This window comes from Capra hircus, chromosome 10, assembly GCF_001704415.2.
Source record: "Capra hircus breed San Clemente chromosome 10, ASM170441v1, whole genome shotgun sequence".
Classification (NCBI taxonomy): Eukaryota; Metazoa; Chordata; class Mammalia; order Artiodactyla; family Bovidae; genus Capra; species Capra hircus.
Window position 1 is genome coordinate 76,999,417 of NC_030817.1, and position 23,816 is coordinate 77,023,232.

The following is a 23,816-nucleotide window of genomic DNA, read 5'->3' on the forward strand; positions in this document are numbered from 1 at the left end:
CAGTAATTAACACAATGAAATTATCTTAAAACTTTTTACTGAAGACTACGGTATAAAATTCTTTTAAATACATAATTTAGGAACCAAAAAATTTTAAAATCTACCATAATAAAATTTTAATAGTACATATTTTTTTAATCTGTTTTATTTTATGAATGAGAAGACTGTTGCCTTTAATTACCTAAGGGAAAAGTGCTAAAAATGACTATGAAGTATCAGTCACTCAGTCATGTCCGACTCTTCAACTCTTTGCAATATAGACTATATACAGTCTGCCAGGATTCTCCGTCCATGGAATTCTCCAGGGAAGAATACTGGAGTAAGTTGCCATTTCCTACTCCAGGAGATCTTCCCAAGCCAGGGATCAAAGCCAGGTCTCCCACATTCTTTATGGTCTGAGTTACTGGGGAAGCTCTACCCTCATGCCTATGTAACATGTTTAGTTCAGGTTTACATTAAAATAAAGCTGATGTATCAGTATTTACCCTCAAACCCCCCATTTTCAGGATGTAAAATTTACCCTGTTGACCTTTAAAATAAATCCACTAGTGAAATTCTTATAATTCTTATAATTTGTGTTTTATTTCTATATTAAGAAATAATTTCTAATTGTTATTTGTAGGTACCCCTCCACAAATGTTCCCTTGACTAGTCTGGGAACTGGATATGACTATAAACACTTGTTTTGATAACGTAAGGAAGAGTGTAAATTACTAATGTAAATTTACAGTTGTACTTTATGGTCCTTAACTTTCTTTAAACTGCTCTTTTGGTCCATTAAGGATACAGCTTATCTGTGTGACAGTTAAAATTACTGTTTTTAATTACTGTTTAATTACTGTTTTTACAGCAAGTACTGCTCAACTAAATGATTAAAGGACTTGATGATAAACAGGTCTGCTGTGCAGGATTCATTCAATAGAGGGCACCGAAACATCAAATTTTAACTAATTTTTTTTGAGCTAAAGAAAAACAGAAACACACACACACCCAGAAAAACAAAGGTTTATCAGTACCTCTGTAAGGTTTAGGAACTTTGCGCAAAGAACAGTGATCAAAGCTGGGGAACACCACACGCACAGATACTTACAAAGAGCAGGAATCAATAACCTCTGTATTTGTAGAATCAATGAAAGCAATCAATAATTGGCTCTGCAATCTTCTTTTGAAAAGTATTGGTGATGTAAGTATTTAGAGGTACTCTTGCGAAGTCAATAGTACATTTGGTTAAAATATGAAAGCCACTTAAGCAACTGTATTGAATTTTCTTCATGGATTCACTGGTAATCTATGTTAATCTAAAACTATGTTTCATGGGAGGGCAATTTGAAAATTTACCTAAAATAAAATTATCTGGGTGATAGAACATAGATTGCTTTGAGTCCTTTGAAACAGGACTAGATCCAAAACAGCATTAGGAAAAATAACTTTTAAACTATTTATAAAACTTTCCATCCATGTGATGGGTGGAAATCTTTTCAAGTCTGCTCAATTTTCAAAGAATTACACTATTACTCCATTGTTATGATGTACTCAATAAACACTCCCAAATATCACTTTGGATCTTTCCAAAAGATAATGTCTTAAACTGTCAGTGTGGTCCAATTTTTGTTTTTTTAAAAAGGTGAAAACTACAAAAGGAGATCAAACCAGTCAATCCTAAATGAAACCAATCATGAATATTCAAAGGACTGACACCAAAGTTCCAATACTTTGGCCAGCTGACGTGAAGAGCCAACTTATTGGAAAATACCCTGATGCTAGAAAGACTGAGAGCAGGAGAAGAGGGCGAGAGAAGATGAGATGGTTGGACGGCATCATCGACTCAATGTGCCTGAGTATGAGCAAACTCTGGGAGATAGTGAAGGACAAGGAAGCCTAGCTTCAGTCCATGCACTCACAGCAACTGAGCAAATGAACAACATTTATGAAAAATACTGTTTATAAACAGTAAGTTAGAAAACACGTAAGACCATTCATTATTAAATTCTCATGTTGTCAAGCCAGGTCAGAGTATACCTCTCTCACTTACAATAAAATTTCTTTAAAGGAGGTGTCTGTGAAAACAGATTTGTGATCACCAGGGGACACAGTGGAGGAAGGAGTTTACTACAAGAAAGCTCCACGGCAAATTTTTGGGAGGTATGATATCTTGATTGTACTGGTAAATACATAGCTATGCAGGTAGAAACTGTACATCCAAAAGAGTAAAATTTAAGTTTTGTATGATATGTCTGCTTCCCTGTTGGCTCAGTGGTAAAGAATAAATATGCCTGCCAATACAGAGGACAATCTCTGGGTCAGGAAGATCCCCTAGAGAAAGAAACAGCAACCCACTTGAGTATTCTTGCCTAGGAAACCCATGGACAGAGAAGCCAGGCAGGCTACATGGAGTCACAAGAGTTTGACATGACTTAATAATGACTAAACAACATGATGTCTCCACAATTTGTCTTTCCATTCTCTCTTGAATTGCCTTATAAAGTCTTGTGCCCCCCTCCATTATGAAAACCTACCCTTGACCCCAATGAACTCCACACCTGCTACTGGCCTAATTACATCTCTCAAAGTGGATGTCTAATAAGGAACTTATATTAACATATCCACAACTCAACTGTTATATTCACCCCAAACCTTTGTTCCTTCTATATTCTTTCCCCATCACTGTTCCTATAAATTCCTAGCCAAAACTTTGGTGACATCAGTGATTTCTCTCAGCCCTCACAAAAATCTGGAAGAAATATATGTCTGCATTAACTTCAAATACAACTACTATTCAGCACTCGACTGTCACCTCCTTGGTCCTTCCCCAAATGACTGTCTGCCTAATTCCATCAGCCCCTTTCAGAATGATCTAGTTAAAATAATAATAAAAAAGATCCTTTCTGTTCAACTATCTCCAATAGCCATACCCCCATTCAGGGTAAAAACTAAAAATAAACAGTATCTTAACATGCTCTGTATGTGTTCAACCTGTCCATCCTCTCTGAGGCCATCTATTTTCCACTAGTACCCGTGATACCCACAATATTTCATAGTAAGATCTTAACAAATATTTATTGAGAAAATAAATTTTCCTAAACTGGCCTATAGGAAAGAATTTATCACAAGTCATATTATCAACAACAAATAACAAACCAATCTATCATTTAACTGGAAAGCCAGTAGGATTCAGCTCCCCTTTTTCTAGTTTTATAAAAACTACTGGGAGTTTTCCCCTAAGAAAATTAGTTTATTATTGAAAAAAGCTCAATAATAATTTAACCACAAAACTGAATCCTTTTTCAAACTATTGATAACAATATAAAAATAAGATCCTGTGCCTATAATATATATGATTTAAGACTATTATGTCATGCTCCCTGTAAGGACATCACAATTTTCCATTGATGAGCTCCTGCTCGTATACATTTTGTACTCTATCAATCTGTTCCTCTTGGTAAACTATTCTATCTCATAGTAATAAGATACTTATCCCTGGTAAAATAAAAGTCCTGGAAAAGAAGTTTATCCACCTAAACAAGTCAAACTCTATTTGGTGGACTTCTTTCTTGTTCCTCTGGATTATACTTTAAGAAGGTATCAAAGTATGTGTTAGATGCTCAGCAGTGTCCAACTCTTGGTGACCCCATGGACTGTAGCCTGCCAGGCTCCTAATTCCATGGGATTTTACAGGCAAGGATACTGGAGCAGGTTGCAATTTCCTTCTCCAGGGGATCTTTCTGACCCAGGGACTGCACCCAGATCTCCTGCATTGCAGGCAGACTCTCTACATCTGAGCCACCAGGTAAGTCCTTGCATCGAAGTATAATCTTATCCTATTTATCAAAAGGATATCTCCCCCCCCACCTTGAAAAATAACATTAGTTTCCTGGATATTCTTTCAACACTGTCAGCTTGTCCTAAAACTAGTCTGGGTTCCCTAACTTCTGAAGAGCAGTCCTTGGTCCTTTTCTTTCTTATACTTAGGACTAAGTCTGTAGCGCTCTAAGATCTGTACTATCAAATCAAGTAATAACTAGCCACATGTGACTATTTAAAACAAATTTAAAATTCAGTTCTGTAGTTACATTAGCCACATTTTCCATATGTGGCTGTCTATGACACCAATACTGCAGATACAGAATACTGACCTCATCACACAGTTCTACTGGACAGCATTGTTCTAGTTTGTTCCTTCCAGACATCTACTTACTTTCTATATATAATTTCCAAAGAGTGTAGAATTCTATGACATTTAAAAGAAAAAAAAACTAAGAGTAATAAACTTCAAAAATGATAGTATCAGTTATTGTATCCATAATCTTATACCAAAAATATATGAAAAAGCTTTTCCCAATATAAAATTGGCCACAGAATCTGTCTGAATACATTTCTCCAAAGAGAAACAACCAATTAGCACATGAAAACTCAACATCGGTTTTAAGAAAATACAAATAAGAACCACAAAAAGATAATCCTCACAACAGAATAGCTTAAATAACAAAGACACAACAAAACAGATGTTGGCAAGGACGTAGAGAAATTAAAAACCTCATACATGGCTCAGTTCAGTTCAGTTGCTCAGTCGTATCCGACTCTTTGCGACACCATGGACTGCAGCACTCCAGGCCTCCCTGTCCATCACCAACTCCTAGAATTTACTCAAACTCACGTCCACTGAGTTGGTGATACCATCCAACCATCTCATCCTCTGTCATCCCCTTCTCCTCCTGCCTTCAATCTTTCCCAGCACCATGGTCTTTTCCAATGAGTCAGTTCTTCGCATCAGGTGGCCAAAGTATTGGAGTTCCTGCTTCAACATCAGTCCTTCCAATGAATATTCAGGACTGATTTCCTTTAAGATGGACTGGTTGGATCTCCTTGCAGTCCAAGGGACTCTCTAGTGTTCTCCAACACCATATTCAAAAGCATCAATTCTTTGGCACTCAGCTTGCTTTATTTATAGTCCAACTCTCACATCTATACATGACTACTGGAAAAACCACAGCCTTGAGCAGACGCACCTTTGCTGGCAAAGAAATACATGCCATACATGGCTAATGGGAAAGTAAAATGGTACAGCTGCTTTGGAAGACAGTATGGTAGTAAGACTCAGCAATTCTACTCCTAGGTACATACCTAAGAGAAATGAAAACATATGCCCAGGCAAAGATGTGTATACCAGTGCTCAAAGCAGCATTATTCAAAATATGGAAAACATTTCAAAAATCTACCAACGGATGAATGGATAAACATACTGCAGTAGTAATAAAAGGAATGAAGTACTAATACAGAGTGTAACATGGGTTAACTGTTGGAAAAAAACATGGAAGAAACGGGTCACAAAAGACATACCTCATGATTCCACTGACATGAAATGTCCAAAATAAGCAAAGCTATACATAGAAAGGCAGCCTTCCTGGTGGCTCAGTGGTAAAGAATCCACCTGCCAATGCAGGAGACGAGAATCCCTTGGTCAGGAAGATCCCCTGGAGAAAGAAATGGCAACCCACTCCAGTATTCTTGCCTGGGAAATCCCATGGACAGAGGAGCCTGGTGGGTATAGTCCATGGGGTTGTACAAGAGTCACAATTTAGTAACTAAAAGGACAATATAGAAAGTGGTTGCCAGGCCTGGGGATAGAATAGGGAATGACTGCTAGTAAGTTGTTTATTTTTAGAGTGGTAACATGTTCTAAAATTGTTATCACGGTTGTAGTCACACTCTGAATATATATGTTGAACTGTATACTTTAAAATGAATTACATCTCAACAAAGCTAGGTTTTTTAAAAAATATTAACATCAAGGAGCTTGACAAAGCATATCTGAATGGAGAGTCCTAAAACAGCAGAGGTCACCGATGGGTTAGGTAATAACGTACCCAGAACACCACTTAATTCAGAGCCACAAAACAGATTCTCTGATATGGATGCAAAAGCTTCCCTTTCAAATAAATACCTCTCACTTTCTCAACAAGAGTCCAGGACACAAATTCAAGTCTAACAGTATCATATTTATGCTCAAAGCGTAATCATACAAATCTACACATTAATCTAAAATCTGAGAACATGTTTAGTTTCCCGTAAGCAACAAACAAAAGGGCTATTAGCAAATGAAAATTCTCACCCTTTGCCTAAAATGAAGATCTTAACTGTCAACTAAAGAAGCATTCCTCAGCTTTCCCAAGTAGCCAAGAACTCTCTGGTTCTCTGAATCACATGCCTTTCCAAGCAGATGATCTCACTCAATTCTCCAAACCTGAATATTTTGCGTACTCTTCTTTTGTACACACATCCAAAACCTCTCTCTCTCAGGTCCAGTGTTGCTCAGGAATATCAGAAAATTGAAAGAAAAGGAGGGAGCCAAGAAGACAGCTCCTCTAACACCAATAAGGGCGTTGGCAACTGAAATCCATATACTGTATTTTTTGACTAATTCAAAACCTAAAATAGTTTGCCTAAAACAAAATAAGGGCTCAGATATTAGTTTAACAATTATGATGGTTGTTACCATCTTTTATTTGTCTTGCATTTTCAATGGCGATTCCCCCACTTCAATTTCTTTTCTCTACTTTCTGTAAGCATATCTTATTGGAAAAGATCTGTAGGATAAGTATCAACAGAATTGCTTATTTACCCAAATTCTAAGAACTCAAACCTTTCACAGACCTGTCACTTAGCAAAAGATTACACCTTTAATGGCATAATTCTAGTCATAAAAATAAAAACCTCATCTCAACTTATTATTTTAGCCATCTTGACTTATTATTTTAGCCTCAGAAAGCACCTGCTCTGATAACTGTGACCCAATAAATCATGCCAAGATTAGTCTACCTCAGAAATTTCTCCACATTCCAACATTTACAATGGTAAATGTCTTTCCCCCTCCAGTTTCTCTTTTCTAGTCATGGGGTTGTTAATAAGGTATCACTGCTAATAGGATCCAACTACTCAATGTGTTCTTTCCAATCACAGCTGGCTGCTTCCCCAAATATGCTAGGCATATTCATAACCCTGTATCCTCACTCTGTCTGTCTAAAACCCTCCTACTTAATATCAAAGGCAGGTACAAATATTGCCCTTTGTGAAACAACCTGGAGCTCTCTAAATTTTAACAGGGTAGCTCACACTTCCCCCAAGGGCACACAATTCGTCTTTCTATGGGACAATCCTGTATAAAGCAGAACACATAGCAGCCAATTAATTTCACAGCACTTTCTTCACTGCATAACATAGTGCTCATCATAAATGTGCCACATTTGATCTGCTTGTAGACTTACTTCCCTCCTCCTTTCATGGTATACTAGCAATACTTAATGTACTTATATGTGCCATAATAACAGCACTCTGAAAAATCTCTAGTGGAACAACTTCACAGTTCAGTCCCTTATGCATTGTTGACATTGGTATCCACGTAACATATGCAACTTCTGACAAATTATTTATTATAAAGTCCTCAAAGACCACAGACCTAAACTCAGGGTCCTTTTGAAACCTGCTTAACAGGTATTTGCCAAGTCTCAGCTATCATACCATAGCCTATTATCAAATCTAAGTAAGCATGTGATTTTTCTTGTGTTCCAAAGTTCTTTACAGAAGAATGACTGAGAAAGAACTACTCCATTGTCATAACTGAGTGCTATTTCTTTTATTTAAATTGACACAATTCACATACCAAACCAAGAGAAACCCTTTGAGTATGTACAACTTAGTGATTTTTAGTATTCTCACAAACTTCTGCATCATTACAACTCTGTAATTCCAGAATATTTTCCTGGATGATTATTAAGGGAAAGAAAAAGCTTTAATGCCTATTTCCAACAATGTACCGATTATTTTTATTATAGCACTTCTGGCAAAACAGCACAACCTGCTTTCTAATCAGCATTAATATCAAAAGTGAATGAATAAATATCTACATGGAAAAAGAAATTGAGAGAAATTAATTTAAACATTTCAAAGAAAAATCACTCAAAAGAACTGCTTCACACAAGAAGTCCTCCAACAGCAATTACTCCAGCAACAATTTCCCTAGAAGCAACAAGACTCAACAGGATCCAAGTGAAAATGGATCTCTGTCAGCTTACAGGCTGTGAGACTTTCAACATCAAGGTAACTGATGCAGAGATCCTCCTCCACCATGAAGGCTTCCCCAGTGGCTCAGGGGGTAAAGAATCTGCCTGCAGTGTAGGAGATGCAGGAGACAAGAGATGGGAAGATCCCCTGGAGGAAGAAATGGCAACCCACTCCAGTCTTCTTTGCGTGGGAAATCCCATGGACAGAGGAGACTGGCAGGCTAGTCTATGGGGTGAAAAGTGTCAGACAGGACTGAGCATGCCCACCAGCCCCTATCATGAGTAGTCACCCTAACTCAGAAAGCTACTTTGGGGCTTGTCTTCCTACCAGAAAAAATGTGTTAACAAATCTTTGAGTAATTATAAACTATGTATGACAGTTTACAGCCCATTTGAAAGAGGTGACAGTGCATCTGAGAAACATTAAGAAGTATCTAAAATGGCAGTTTCACACATGTTGGTAATTTATGTTAAATTCACTTAAGAACTTCCAACATATATCAGAAATGGCCTTAAGAACAAATAAAATGACAGGCCTAATTTACGAAAAAGTAATTTGCACTAAGACTATAGATTCCAGTCCTCTGTTGCCTCCTCAGAGACAGCATATATTAATATACCTCCTCAGAGATAGCATATATTAATATATAAGTGACTCAAATTTTAATGTTTGATCATCCTCCAGTATGAAAAGTATTTACAATCTTTGGAACTGGTGCATCAAAACCCATGAAAACCCAAGCAAAAAATAAAAATCACTCTAATTCTCCTAACAAAACGTCATTAATCACCTACTCCCTGATATTGAAAATGTATCTCCTTAAGAAACACCTAATGCTTACATTCCTAAAGTTTCTGACAAAAGTCAGGCTAATGATGATTAAATTGCATAATACAATCAAATACTCTGGTCTCCTCTCCAGGAGGGAGGAGGGGCGGGGCATTAGATCGGAAGGGGCGGAGCATTAGACCAGAAGGGGCAGGGCGGAGTATTTCATTGGGCAGTATTTAATAAAATACTCTGGTCTCCTCTCTGACCTCCCATATGTAAAAAAAGAAAAAAAGAAAACAACCTGAACCTGAACTAGGCTCCAAATCTACTCCACTAGTTCAAAGGAAATACAGATGACAGGTTAACATGCTAAACAACACAAAATACAACCTGCAAAATCAAGTCTGGAAAACTTGGATGATTAAGGAATCTCCCTATCTTAAGTATAAGTGGTATTGTCATTGTGTTTATAAAATGTCATTATGCTTATAAAAGCAGTCTTTATCTTACACTGATACTTTCTTACATAAATTAAAATGTTCTATATTAGTAAACAAAAAACTTGAAATAACTACTAAAAAACATGTCAAGATAAACACCAGTCTTCATTTCACTATGCATTAGTTTAGACTTCTGTAACATAAGGAACTGCAAGCTAAAGATGTTAGATTTTGTGGAAAGGAATGGTGGGGTCCATGATTCCCTTCATTTAAAATGAAGGGCGTCAACAATATATGCATAAGCAATAACGTATGTCAGTGTTAACAGTGCAGCATGTGGGATCTTTCCAGACCAGGCACTGAACCCGTGTTTCCTGCATTGGCAGGTACCACCTAACCACCAGGGAAACCCAAGATTAATTCTTGATTAACTGAAAGCATAATAGTATTTGAAGGTTATACATAATGCAACCTTTGTCCACGTTTCCTTAGTCTTCATAACAACTCAATTAGTAGGCATTATCATTTTAGGGGTAAGAAAACTGAAGTGATATATGACTCTGGTCATAATCCTTTCTGCTAAGTGACTAAGCCTTTGGATTCTTCTATCAGCTGCCGCCCTAATGTAACAATAGGCAATAGAAATGCCAAATGCATGTCTTAAAATATTCATGTGAATTTCATGTTCTTAATAGTGTGACTAAGCAGACTGATTTAACCCCCATTTATATAACAGGACACAGAGCTTTCAGCACATCTCAGAGCCAATTTCCCATCTTCTTTTAGTAAAGAATCTAAAAGTTAATTTATGATGTTACTGAGGCTAATAAATATCTTAACCTTAGCAATACAGATAACAACTAAAGGTATTCTCTTGCTCTTGAAAAACTAGTGAGGCCAACAGTGGTGGTGTTACCAGTTTTTAACACCAAATAGCAGTGGTAAGATCTATGAAGGTATTTCTGCAAACATCTCAGTGTTTTCATTATTCCTTGCTTTCTCTTTTACTCAATTTCAAAATTTATCACTTAAAACAACTTTTCCCAAACTTACTTAGAATGAGACGATGCATCTATATCAACTTTCTCATGATTTTTCAAATACAAATGCTATTCTGGGGGCCTAAGAAACCATTATTCCAACCCCTCTGCCTTTTAGAACTGTATCATCATCTCCAATCTACAATACAAATCTTAACACTTAACATGAATGCCTAAAGCAATTTGCATTGTAAATTCATTACATATGCTTATTGTACCCTATTCTGGTTGGTTTGCTTAAAGGAGACTACTGAAATTTTAAGGAATCATTTTTTATATTTTTGCTGTAATCTTCTATAATGCAAATCTAAGCAGCTAATATGCAAAAAAAAAAAAAAATAGAGAAATGAGACTGCTAATTAAATTCCCTTTATCATTGGGCAAGTCAGTCCTTACATTTATGTGGCACAAATTAGAACAAAAAACTGACTTGTCAAGAAAAAGCGTTAGTCCAGAAAATATTGGACATGTCTCCATATGCCCTGTCAATATATATATAAACTGATTCTATAAAATCAACAACAACAAAAAATCACACTTATCTAGTCTAACTCTAATGATTTGCAGGAAGTTATTTTTCCACTGGGCTTCCTGGTGGCTCTGATGGTAAAGAATCTGCCTGCAATGCAGAAGACCTGGGTTAGATCCCTGGATCAGGAAGATCCCCTGGAGAAGGGAATGGCAACCCATTCCAGTCAGTATTCTTGACTGGAGAATTACATGGACAGAGGAGCCTGGATGGCTACAGTCCATGGGGCTGCAAAGAGTCAAATACGACTGAGCAACACACACAATTTTTTTCATTATGTTCTGACAGAAAAGAGGAGGCTTTATTTGAAAACATGTTTGTTATTCATTACTACAAAATAGAACACTACCACAAAATAGAAAAATAAATGGTTCTCACTAGACAGCCTCTAATTGGAAGAGAAAACATCTTAAACATACCTGTCGTAATAATCCCGTTGAAAGTCATAGTCCAAGTCAAAAGATGAGCTGAAAAACAAATACCAGAGAGGATTAATTTGGACCTGTTGACAACAGCAGATGGAAAAAAAAAAAAAACCCCACCCTAAACCAACCCAACAAACAGATCAACAGATTAGCATGGACTAATGCCCAATCATTAAGCAACAGATCACTAAATTCCAACCACTTTAGGCCACTGGACATAGTGGCCAAACTACAAATTTAGCTATAAGATTGCTAAAATGCCAACACATAAGAGCTAAAATAAGAATATGGAAAAACACAATAGTAAATTAAATATTCTTATGTCATCCTCTTTCCCGTTCTTACTCCCTCCCCAGCTTCTCAGAAGCTAAGTAACTCCTTTTGAAGGAATTTAATTTATACTAGTAGGGCTTCCCTGGTGGCTCAGATGGTAAGCAATCTGCCGGCAATGCAGGAGACCCGGGTTTGATCCCTGGGTCAGGAAGATTCCCTGGAGAAGGCAATGGCAACACACTCCAGTATTCTTGTCTGGGAAATCCCATGGACAGAGAAGCCCGACAGGCTCTACGTCCATGGCGTAGCGAGAGAGTCAGACACGACTGAGCAACTAACACTTTAAATAACAAACTACTCTTTAATAGTAAAAAATCTCAGGAATTCCAACAACTCTCTGGGAAATGGGGTAAAATGAAGTATAGTAACACAAAATTAATAAAGCAGTCCTTTCACATACATAAAACATACTACAGTTAACCCTCCCCACATCCAGAAAACAGATAGAGAAGATGCCCACTGATGGACACAATGCAGTTATAAATAATAAAGTTCCGGACCTGAGTAGAGGGGACGGAGAAGGGTGTTCTGGTACTGACCCGTACATCTCCGCTGCAGATCGTTTCACACCTGCTTTTCCTCGGTTCACTTTTGGCTCTGCAGCCAGATTAATATCTGGGGGTGGAAAAAAAACTTTAATGACAACTCTGTTGGGAGGGAGGTGTCTCAAACTGCATCTTTCTAGAGTGTACATGGCCATATAATTAACAAAAGTCAAATGATGTATCTTATCTTTCCTTGTTATATAAAATCGGCTCAAGTCTTTTTCACAAGGTTAGGACTTAATCCTCCGTTTCTTTGTCCTCTGTTCTCTACCAACAAAACAGAAAGGCAAAACATACGAAGTCTGTCTTTAGTACCTTTTACCCTCGACTTGAATACCTCAATGAGAAACTGGGGATTTTTATTCTCCTTACAAATAGGATAAACTGAAAAGTTGCATAAAAAAATAAACACTGTACAGTGAACTGCTTATAAGTAAACAATCTTCATATGCATGCACACACTCCAAGGGAAAGAATTAAAAGAAAACAAATCTAGTTTCCATATACAACATAATTTTTAAAACACCTATGCCAAAGTGCCCAGTTGCTCACCATGCCATCCACTACCTATCAAAGAATTCATGTTCCTTTTAACAGACGAGACGATTTCTCAAAAAACAATTAAATAAAAGCTAGCCAGCTCTCCAAAACTCAGTTCATCAAGTGACCACTGGAAAAAGACTTTTAAGTACATTGTCTTATCTGCTAAACACCATTACATTTATGAATAATCTTCAGAGTATGAATAATCTTCAGAGTCTGTAGTTCACTAAAAACTCATTTCTAATTTTTAGTAATTAATGTTTACAACAACCCTGCTTTTACAATTTTGACTTTGGAATCGTTAAGATTTTATAAAACTAAAGGTAGACTTTTTAAAAGCAGTTTAAAAAATGTAGTAACAAGATTAACTACACTATGTATCCAACTGATTTTACAACCTCATAGAATTATTTCATGATAGTGGAAAATCTGCATTAAATTTACAGTTGCCCCTCCATTATCTGTGGTTTTGCACTAGGATTCTACCAATGCTCTTATAGTAATGTAATACATACGTAGATGTGAATTCATGCAATTCAAACGTGTTATTCCATCAAGGGAATAAGTCAATATCCAAAATTGAATAATTTTAATAAAAACAGAGATATGATTGCTTGAGGCTGTGGTACAATGCACACATAAAAATCTGACATTTTGTTTTCTTAAAAACCTAAGTGTCCCCTATTCTGCCCACTGAAACTAACAAGATGCAATTAAAATTCAATAAACACTCCTGGTATACAGGGAGTGGGTTTCCAAATAATTCCCATCAAAAGGAGCCAACACTCTTATAAGATACACAGATGACCCAGAATATCCTGTGGTGCAGTAAGCAAGGGAAATGCATTATCATAAGAGAAAGGTCTCAAGGACACAGGAACCAACTTAAAGGTGATCTATCCACTGGCCAAAGATGAGATATCTCGAGTTTCAAACAACAATTTTCACAGGACTGAAACACATATAATGAGATCTCAAGTTTAAAATATAAATTTTCTGAATAGAGCTCAGATCTCATTTCTCAAAAATTTAAACATGCTAGATCAGAGGCGAACCCTATTGGGGAACTAATATAAGACAACCTTTTATTATGAATCACCTCAAGTTATCTAAATAACTAACCCTCTCAAGTTATCTAAATTCTCTTGACAACCACATAGTAGTATTACCTTCAGTAAGAATAGATAATAAACCGAGGTAGCATGTGCACGCACACACACAATTATTTTAACGAAGAAAAGCCATGTAGGCTGCCCAACACATAGCCGTAAGGCCCTAACATACATCTGACTCTAGAGCACATGACTAAGCCCTGTTGTCTTCACCCAGTCAACTGTGTTCAAAATGACACAGACATTTTAGGCAGCAAAAGTACCTTATGAAATATTGTTCCCCTCTCTCCTACTTTACTCAAGACTGCCAAGTAAGGATTATCCAGTCTCTACTACACCAAATGGTAAAATTTTACAGGCCTAAAATTCTCTTTAGACCTATAAACCTTATTTTTATTTTTTATTAGGCTGATGTCAAGACATAACACGCAGAACACCTCTCTGAATAACAGCTTTATGGAGAGGGAGAGGGAGAGAAAGAAAACATGAACAGAAGAACTCCCAGATCTGAATTACATAATCAATGAAAAATTAATTCAACCCAGATCTTACCTAAAACCTGGCCAGCAATCATTCTGCCATCCTCTCCTGCCACAGCAGCCCGGGCATTTCTCTCATTAACATACTGAACGAAGGCAAAGCCCTTATGAACAGAGCAACCCACGATTTTGCCGTATTTTGAGAAGATTGCCTCCACGTCAGACTTCTTGACCACAAGGGTATTGAGATTCCCAATGAATACACGAGAGTTCATGGAGCGAGGATCCGTCTTGTTGGTAACATTGCTGGCCATTGTCTTTGATGATACGGTGCCTCACAAAGCTGAAAAACTGAGAGGAGAAAAAAAGGCATTCAGGTGAAAAAATGCTAAAAACAAAATAGTCCTTGATAAAAAACCTGTTCTACTCTTATTTTGAACCATTCTACCTACAGTTATCAGTCAACTTAAACAAAATGGATCTCACAGCATTAAGTTTATTAGTATTCAGAGACTTGAGCCCATGAATATATATCCTCATAGAAATTCAACCTCCTCTTCTATAATATACTCCTGCTAAACTTATCACTTCAAGGGGGGAAAATTCCTCTTCACATAATACACACAATCCTCTTGGAAATTATTAATCCCAAGTGACTTCACTGTTTAAAACTCCTCAAGCAAATCAGAACCCCTTAATCTCTGTACCATAAATTTGTTTTTTTCACTGTCCCAGTTATGCTAATCGAACCATCCCTTGCCATCTATCAATAACTCCACCTTTTTGCATGTTGCTTTTATTGAGTCTCACTCATTACCACATAAAGAACTCCAGTTTCTGCCCAAAAACTATTTTTTAGCTGGATGAATGTGGACAAGTGACACTCTGCCCTTCAAGTTTAATTAACTTTGTTATATGAAGGTAATAAATAGAACCAACTCATTCACTCTGGAAATAATCTATTTCCAGGTTTATTTCCAGATTTATAGCATCCAATAGATACTTACATATCAATACCATTTTTACAGAATGTTAATGATTCTTTATGTGAAAACAGTACAAAATATAGCTAGGACATTTAATAATGCTGGATGGTGATGATGATAAAACTAGAAGGTAGAACACTGCCTTAATCAAAAAAGAACCAGAAGCAGTAAGGAAGAAAACACAACTTTGCTCAGACCATTTCAAAACAAAAATTATCTTTATATATGTTACAGAGGCATAGTCTGTAACTATGTGGAGATTCATGAAGTCATTTTAGGTCTTTTAAAGTGCAAGATGTTTTGATATTCTTTAGCTTTTCTATCAGCTCTTCATCTACTGCTCCTTCCCACTCCAACCACCAAAGTTAAACAGGGCTTAAGATGGATCCAGCCATCTAGAGTAACATTCTTAAGGTTATTTCCCATTCAACCCCTTGAAAGGTACTGAATAGCAAGGTCTAGTATTTCTTAACTTTCCAATCCTCAAGAAGATAACGACAAACTAGTTCTTGTAGATTATGTAAAGGTCTTATATACATGTAAAAAAAAAAAGATGGTATAACATTTACACATGACCACTACCATTCTGACTCTTCAAATACCTTGTCTTTTCACACACATACTGAGTCTAAAACTTTAAAGCTCCTATCCTTCTGAAATTCAGGAAACACCCTGCTTTTATTCGAGTTTCTAAATTGTTTATCTTTACAATTTTTTTGACACTAAGCAGTAAAAATTAACCTAACAGTGGCTACTCAGAACCACTAACAGCCTTTCAACTTAAGCAGGAGCACCAAAAAGCCTTAGAACTCCAAGAGGGATCAAAACAGAAACCTACTAAGAGGCCTAACTGGTTTCAAATAATACTTCTGCGTGGCTCTTAAAGTTTGCTATTATTTTAAGTGGAGACATAAGCCAGTTTTCGGCAAATTTTTTTCACAAACTATATATATATATATATATATATACATACACACACACACACACACACACGCAAGTGATAAATACAGGTAAAAGCTCACTGAGTTTCTTCTTTAGTATTTATTTGTGGTAGGCAGGATCTTCAATCTCTGCCCCAGCATATAGGATCTCTAGTTGTGGTTTGCAAAATCTTAGTTGCAGCATGTGGGGTTCAGTTCCCTGACCAGGGAACAAACTCGGGCCCCTGTACTGGAAGGCAGATTCTCAACTGCAGGACCACCAGGTAAGCCCCTCTCCTTGAGTTTAATAAGAAGAAATTAATTGTGGGTAAAGCAAAAACCTATGAACAGCATACAGAATACAACTTTGTGTCAATGCATCCCAAACAAAACTTCATAATGCACACTGGGAAGGGCAAGCCAGAAGCTAACATGCATGTTATATATCACTGTGGGAGAAGCAAAAGAAGCAACTAGGAGCCCGGAAGGGCCAAAAGACGGAAGAACATCAAAATATCCAGGTAGCATGTACTGGAAAGGAAAAGAACAAACGTTAGGAAAAGCAGTTTCAACAGGGAGGGTCTTGCCTGAGTCAACAGTGGGCGAGTACAAGGTACTGCAGCAAAACTGTCCATAGGTGCTAAAGCAGCTCAAGTCTCTAGAGAATCTCAATACTCAGAAGCCCCATGTGCATTCCTTTCTCCATCTCTTTCCTCCTCCTCCTAAAACTACTAACTTCACAATAAAATCACTTTGTTCCTTCCCCTGGAAGTAACAGTCTTACTCACTGATACAAATTTGATGTCTTTTAATGCTCTTTTTAGATACGTTCCCCTTTAACATTTATCTGTTGAAGAATCTTGAGCATTTGTCCTGCAGTTTTTCAAAATTTCATACCCTTAGCATAATTCCACATATTTTTTATTTTCAGAAATTGGAAGCTGTGATCAAAGGCTTGATCAGACTCACGTGTGACACTTCTGTAAGGTTATATTCAAGTAGTAGCATCTTTTTGTAACGTTATTCATGTTAAAATTCTACCAGCTCTCTCTAGGGATTATGGTAACTCAAGCTTATCCTTAATATTATTACTTAGAAAGAGCTTGAAAATAGTTTTATCAGTTCCTGCAACTTATTAACAGTTTGCCTGTGTCCTTTGTATCTGTCAGTTTCGCTGGGTATAAAATCACTGAATCACATTTTCTTCCCTTAAATGTACTCCATTTACTTCTGGACTGCCACAGAATCATTCCAAACTATAAACCTTGCTGGCAAAGCTCTATTTTCTCAACCTGAGTAGACGCTACAGGGCTTTTGCTTTATAATAATTCATTAAGCTGGGTTTTTTTTTTTTAAGACAAGTAGAAATGAAATAGACCTAAATGAGTATATTTGAGAGTGCCTCATGGGTCATATGGAGAAAGAAATGGCAACCCACACCAGTACCCTTGCCTGGAAAATCCAATGGACAGAAAAGCCTGGTAGGCTACAGTCCATGGGGTCGCAAAGAGTCGGACATGACTGAGTGACTTCACTTCACTTCACATGGGTCATAGAAGTTTACATTTTGGAGTCACCCTTATAGGACAAGTCAATTTCTTCTAACTTTTTAAAGATGGTAAGTAAATAAAAGCACATAGAATAAAAAATACATCATAATCAATTTCTTTCCTAAAATTAATTTCAAAGATTAAAACTAGAGAGGGAAATATTTCTGAAATGACTCTTTGGTTACTCTGTAAACTGTTTAAACTCAGTAACAGACATCAAGTGGTTTCCAGAAAAGCAGAATCCCATCACCGTATAAACAGAAAAAGATTGAGTATTTCCCTACAGGTTACAGGGTGGTGGAATTCAAACCTCTACTTAATGGATGCATACACATGTATGTGCTTGCTATCTTTTCACCCCAGGTTATTTTCACAATTTTTTATCATCAAAGAATTACTAAGATTGGCGAGTAAAAGTCAAAACCAAAAATGCTGAGTTACTTGATTACACCAAAGGATGTACGTGTCCATTTGATTATGTTTTATGTTGAAGCAATAAAAGCAATGAGTGGCTCTATCAAGGATAAGAACTGCTCAAGATTCATGGATACAGAAGTGTGTTTCTATCACCAATGTACCACATCAGTCATATCCTAAACCGAAACTCATGAAATCTACATCACGTAGATTTGGAATGGAGTTGGAATACAAGCTACCCTGTCAACTGATTTATTTTCAACTGTTCATCTTGAAGTTTGAGTTATGGTGTGTAACTCTCATATGCCTAAAGCAGTTTAAAGATGATGTCACTAGATGGCAGCAATGAGTTGACAAATTTTTTAAATGATAGCCATCTTGAATCCAAAGACTTCCTATCTCACACTGTCTTTCACAACTTATCAAGAGTTTCTCAGTACCTCTTAGATACTATAAATTTCTCTGCCTACCTAGAGCAACATCACCCGATCTAAACTGCTTTCCTTTAACACACTTAAGCTCCTATTTTGCCCCTTAAGTCCCTTTCACACTACTTTCCTGTTATTCTTCCCCACCCCCATCATATTCTCTGCTTCCTGTCTTCACTGCATTCATCAACTATTTCCCTCTGGCCTGCTTCAGCAGGCAACAATAAACTGCCCATGTCTGCAAAAAGTTGGCCGGTGTACAGCTGGCCCTCCCTATCTGCAGATTCTGCATCTGTAGATCTAAACAATCATGGATCAAAAAATATTATGTGGGGAAATTTATTATATAAAGTTCCAAAACTCCAAACTTGAATTTGCTGCACATCATTTATATAACATTTACACTATATTTCCTTTTTAAACTCAGGTACGTTTTATTTTCAGAACATTTTCAACAGTAGAATATATGAACTGGCACAGAGCAGGTACTGCTTTGTTTATGCAAGCAGCCAGTCAGCCACTGTCTTTAAATGAATTAACTGTAATGTACAATACCCCACTAAGCACTGTATTTGATGCTTCTTACACATACTGATTTTCCTTTTTTTGGAATATAGTTGCTTTACACTGCTATGTAGCAAAGTGAATCATCTATAACGTGTACAAAGAGCCCCTTTTCTGGATTTCCTTCCCATTTAGGTCACCACAGAGCACCAAGTAGGGTTTCCTGTGTTACACAGTAAGTTCTCATTAATTATCTATTTTATACATAGTACTGTATATATGTTAATCCCAATCTACCAGTTCACCTCCCCTTCCCCCATAGTATCCAAGTTTGTTCTCTATGTCTGTCTGCTTCCTCTTTTAAGATAAGATCATTTATACTATTTTTCTAGATTCCATATACATGCATTAACATATAAATTTATTTTTTACATTGTATTTTCTTTACAACTATTTATACTACATTAAGGTATTATTAATATAAGTAATTATAATATTATATTTGATAGTATAAGTAATCTAGAAACAATTTAAAGTATATGAGAGGATGTGTATAGATTATATGCAAATACAGATGGTATATATAAAACACACCATTTTATACAAGGGACTTGAGCATCCCAGAATCTGGTTATCTGCCAGGGTCCTAGAATCAATCTTCCTAGAACACCAAGTGACTGTAATTTGCTCATTCCCAAAGCTAATTATTTATCAAAACACAGACATAGTCCCAAGGTAAAGACTATCATGTAAAGACTATTAACATGAAAAAATAGCACATGGTGGTATTTTCAGGCCACAAGAATACCAAATTGACCATTTTAAGTTAAGCTATATAGAACTGAATCACTTCATTGTACATCTGAAACTAATACAACACTGTCAATCAACTATACTTCCAGAACCAATTATAAAAATATTAACACTGAAAAACAAAAACAGATTAAAAGTAAAAATGGTACCCCACAGCCATCTAAACAAATGTTAGGGACCAATCTCACTCTACACGCCAGAAGTATCATAACTGTCAAAACAGTAATACAAAATGGTCCCTCCAAAAGTTAGGAGCAACAAAAAAGGGGAATAAAATAATAAACCATTAACATGAAGAAGCGTTGGATTCCAAGTATGACTATTAACTAAAAAAAAAAAAGTACCTCTACTATTATAGAAATATGAGTCACCATTTATATGAAGTGATCTAACATTATATGCTTCCTGTTTGACTAAATATATGTTACCTAAGCAATATTCTTAGTAAAATATTTGGCTTCAATCGATACAACAGGGAAACAATCAGATTTCAAGTCTGCGGGGACATTATACAACACAACTTGTTAGGACTCCTCAAGAGTAGGAAGATTAAGAAAGCAACATCATGGGATAGAGATCTTTTCTGTGAAAACAAGAGAAATTTAATGTAGATTGTGTAAGAGAGAATACTGAATCAATGTTTGCCTTGTTGCAGTTTCCATCTCAAGTATCATGCCTGTAACTTTAATATCATTCAGGAGGGGACAAAAACACAGATCAAACATGGTACATTTAGACAGTTGTTACCAGAACAAGAACAGAAAGGCTGAGACAAGAATGGCTTATTTTACAAAAGTACACATTATCTGTTCAAGTTTTTTCTTTTTTTTAAGAACCTATTCCAGCAAATGGAAAAAGAAATATATACCACATCACACTCTTGAGCAAGTTCCCCCCAAAATAGTTTTTTCTGTCAGATATGCAGAATGATCACCCAGTGGGGTAGAGGAGGAAACTGGCACTAACACTGCTGTAACTAAGTAAAACTAGTGTATGTTTCTGTAAGCTCATCTGAAAATCCTTTGTAAAGCTACTCCAGCAAAATGTTAAAGCTAAGTGCTAAGCAATGGGGAGGTCAATAAATTTGTACTAATTAAGCAACTGATGACATTAAATAAATTTCAGGTAATCCTATTTTGGAATGGAAAGAGAAAAGATGTTTTGTAAATTCCTGGACAAAGAAGTAAAAAAAGATTAGCTTTTTAACAAAAACATGTTGTAGAAAGTTTACATACTGGTAAAGATGTTAAAAGAATATACAACATATATAGAGGTTAGATGTCCTTTTCATTATAGGGGACTGAGCAACTGAACTAAACTGATAGAGGTTAGATAGATACATCTATAGCTACCGAGACAGGAAAAATGATCAAAACATTAAAATACTGGTAATGGTTATCTCTTAAGTGCTGATGCTGTTAGGTAAATATTTTCTCTCTCTGCATGTTTCCAAGTTTTAATAAGTATTTCATAATAATTAAAGAGGACTGTTCCTGTAAAAGTATAGTGCAACAGACCTCAATGACAAAAAAACCTAAATCACATAGATCAATGTCCCCAAATTCAAAAGATGATTAATCATTAAACTTCTTGAATTGCCACTGAAGTCAAGGAACTCACAACCTGGAAAAGATACTCAATTCTAAAACTTAACAGGCTCTGAACTCCATTCTAGATGCTACCCAGATGTTATCATGTCTGCCATCTTTAGCACTGTCAATATCTGTAGAATTCACTGTTAAGTGCAAGGCTCTGCATTTCACATACTCTTCTATCTAATTCATATCCTTGGTTCCAACCTGAAGAAAATTTCAAACTTTGATTTTGTTGTGTGAAGTATTAACAATCTCTCCCAATTCTCCAGATTTTTTCAACATACTATAAGCAGGTTCATCTGTCATTTTAAAGTTTAGTAAGATTAAGTCTTTGATTGTGTGAAAGTCAAAGTTGCTCAGTCCTGTCCAACTCTGTGACCCCACAGACTGTAGCCCATCAGGCTCCTCTGTCCATGAAATTCTCCAGGCCAGTATACTGGAGTGAGTAGCTGTTTCCTCTCCAGGGGATCTTCCCAACCCAGGCCTCCCGCACTGCAGGTGGATTTTTTACCATCTGAGCCACCAGGGAAACCCAAGAATACTGGAGTGGGTGGGTAGCTTATCCCTTCTCCAGGGGATCTTCCCGACCCAGGAACTAAACTGTGGTCTCCTGCACTGCAGGCAGATTCTTTACCAGCTGAGCTACTGTGTGGATCACAACCAACTGGAAAATTCTTAAAGAGATGGGAATACCAGATCACCTGACCTGTCTCCTGAGAAAGCTGTATGTAGGTCAAAAAGCAGCAGTTAGAAGTCGGCATGAACAACAAACTGATTCAAAATTGGGAAAGGAGTATATCAAGGCTGTATGATGTCACCCTGCTTATTTAACTTCCATGAAGAGTACATTATGAGAAATGCTGAACATCACAAGCTGGAATCAAGATTGCCAGAATTATCAACAACTTCAGATATGCAGATGATACTACCCTAGTGAAAGAGGCAGAAAGTGAAGAGGAACTAGAGTCTTTTGATGAGGATGAAAGAAAGTGAAAAAGCTGGCTTAAAACTCAACATTCAAAAAGCGAAGATCATGGCATCTGGTCCCATCACTTCAAGGCAAACAGAAGAGGAAAAAGTGCAAACAGTAACAGATTTTACTTTCCTGAGCTCCAAAATCACTGTGGATGGTAACTGTAGCCACAAAATTAAAAAGATGCTTGCTCCTTGGAAGAAAGGCTATGACAAACCTAGACAGCATATTAAAAAGCAGAGACATCACTTTGCGGACAAAGGTCCATATAATCAAAGCTATGGTTTTTTCAGTAGTCATATATGGATGTGACAGCTGGACCATAAAGGCAGCTGAGCGCTGAAAAACTGATGCTTCTGAACTGTGGTGTTGGAGAAGACTCTTGAGAGTCCCTTGGAGTGCAAGGGGATCAAACCAGTCAATCCTAAAGGAAATCAACCCTGAATATTTATTGGAAGGACTGATGCTGAAGATCCACTACTCTGGCTACCTGATAATAAGAGATGACTCACTGGAAAAGACTGTAATGGTGGAAAGATTAAGGCCAGGAGAACAGGTAACAGAGGATGAGATGGCTGGATGGCACCACCGACTCAATGGACATGAGTTTGAGCAAACTGGGAGAGAGTGAAGGACAGGGAAGCCTGGTATGCTGTGGTCCACGGGGTTGCAAAGAGTCAGACATGACTTAGCGACCGAACAACGAAGATTAACACAATTTTCTTTCAGAAGTTTTTTTTATGCCATATTTTAGTTTTGAAATGATAAGAATATCTATCCCCAGTCATGCCATGCCCATCGTGACTGAACTACATTTAAATTACTACTTTAACTACATTTAAATTAACTAACTTTGACATGAGAACTTTCTGAATAGAAAATACCAAAAAGAGAGACATTCCCATACTAAAATATACCCTAATTAAAAAGCAAAAAAACTGATGAATGTGTGCAATATGTATCTGTCCACAACAATTTAAGTTACTACTGTATATTAAAAAATAAAGACATTCCAATTTCAAACTTAACCACATAAGTGGCGTGGACTTCCCTCTAGAAAGCCAATACCTTCAAACACCAGATACTTCAATCATAAAGTGAGTATCATTGAAAGCACTTTTCTCATAGGATAGGTATGAGGTGTAAGTGAAGATACAGAAAACACTGAACATGGTGCCTGGCACACAGCAAATGTAGCCACTGCAGCTGCTCTTACTACTACATCATTTTCTATTATTGGTACATACCAATGAAAAGTGGGACACAGACACAAGGACACAGGTGATTAAAAGCTAAACCAAACACTATACCTACCAAACAAGTAGAAATATTTTAAACTGAAATTTTCACATGTT

At 36.8% G+C, this 23,816-nt stretch overlaps 1 protein-coding gene across 12 annotated transcripts in view; it reads right to left on the reverse strand.

Annotated features, from left to right (window-relative positions):
* HNRNPC (heterogeneous nuclear ribonucleoprotein C (C1/C2)) overlaps nt 1–23,816 on the reverse strand; it is a 45,276-nt gene that overhangs the window by 5,932 nt on the left and 15,528 nt on the right. For 8 of the 12 annotated variants that reach the window (XM_013966925.2, XM_005685369.3, XM_013966923.2 and 5 more), the window contains 3 exons: nt 14,349–14,626; nt 12,097–12,211; nt 11,258–11,305 (listed from right to left, as the gene is read on the reverse strand). In XM_013966925.2, the coding sequence (XP_013822379.1) occupies nt 11,258–11,305; nt 12,097–12,211; nt 14,349–14,589 (404 nt within the window). In that variant the 5' untranslated portion in view covers nt 14,590–14,626. The remainder of the gene's footprint in view (nt 1–11,257; nt 11,306–12,096; nt 12,212–14,348; nt 14,627–23,816) is intronic. The other 4 variants (XM_005685371.3, XM_013966929.2, XM_005685370.3 and 1 more) reach the window with 1 other exon arrangement.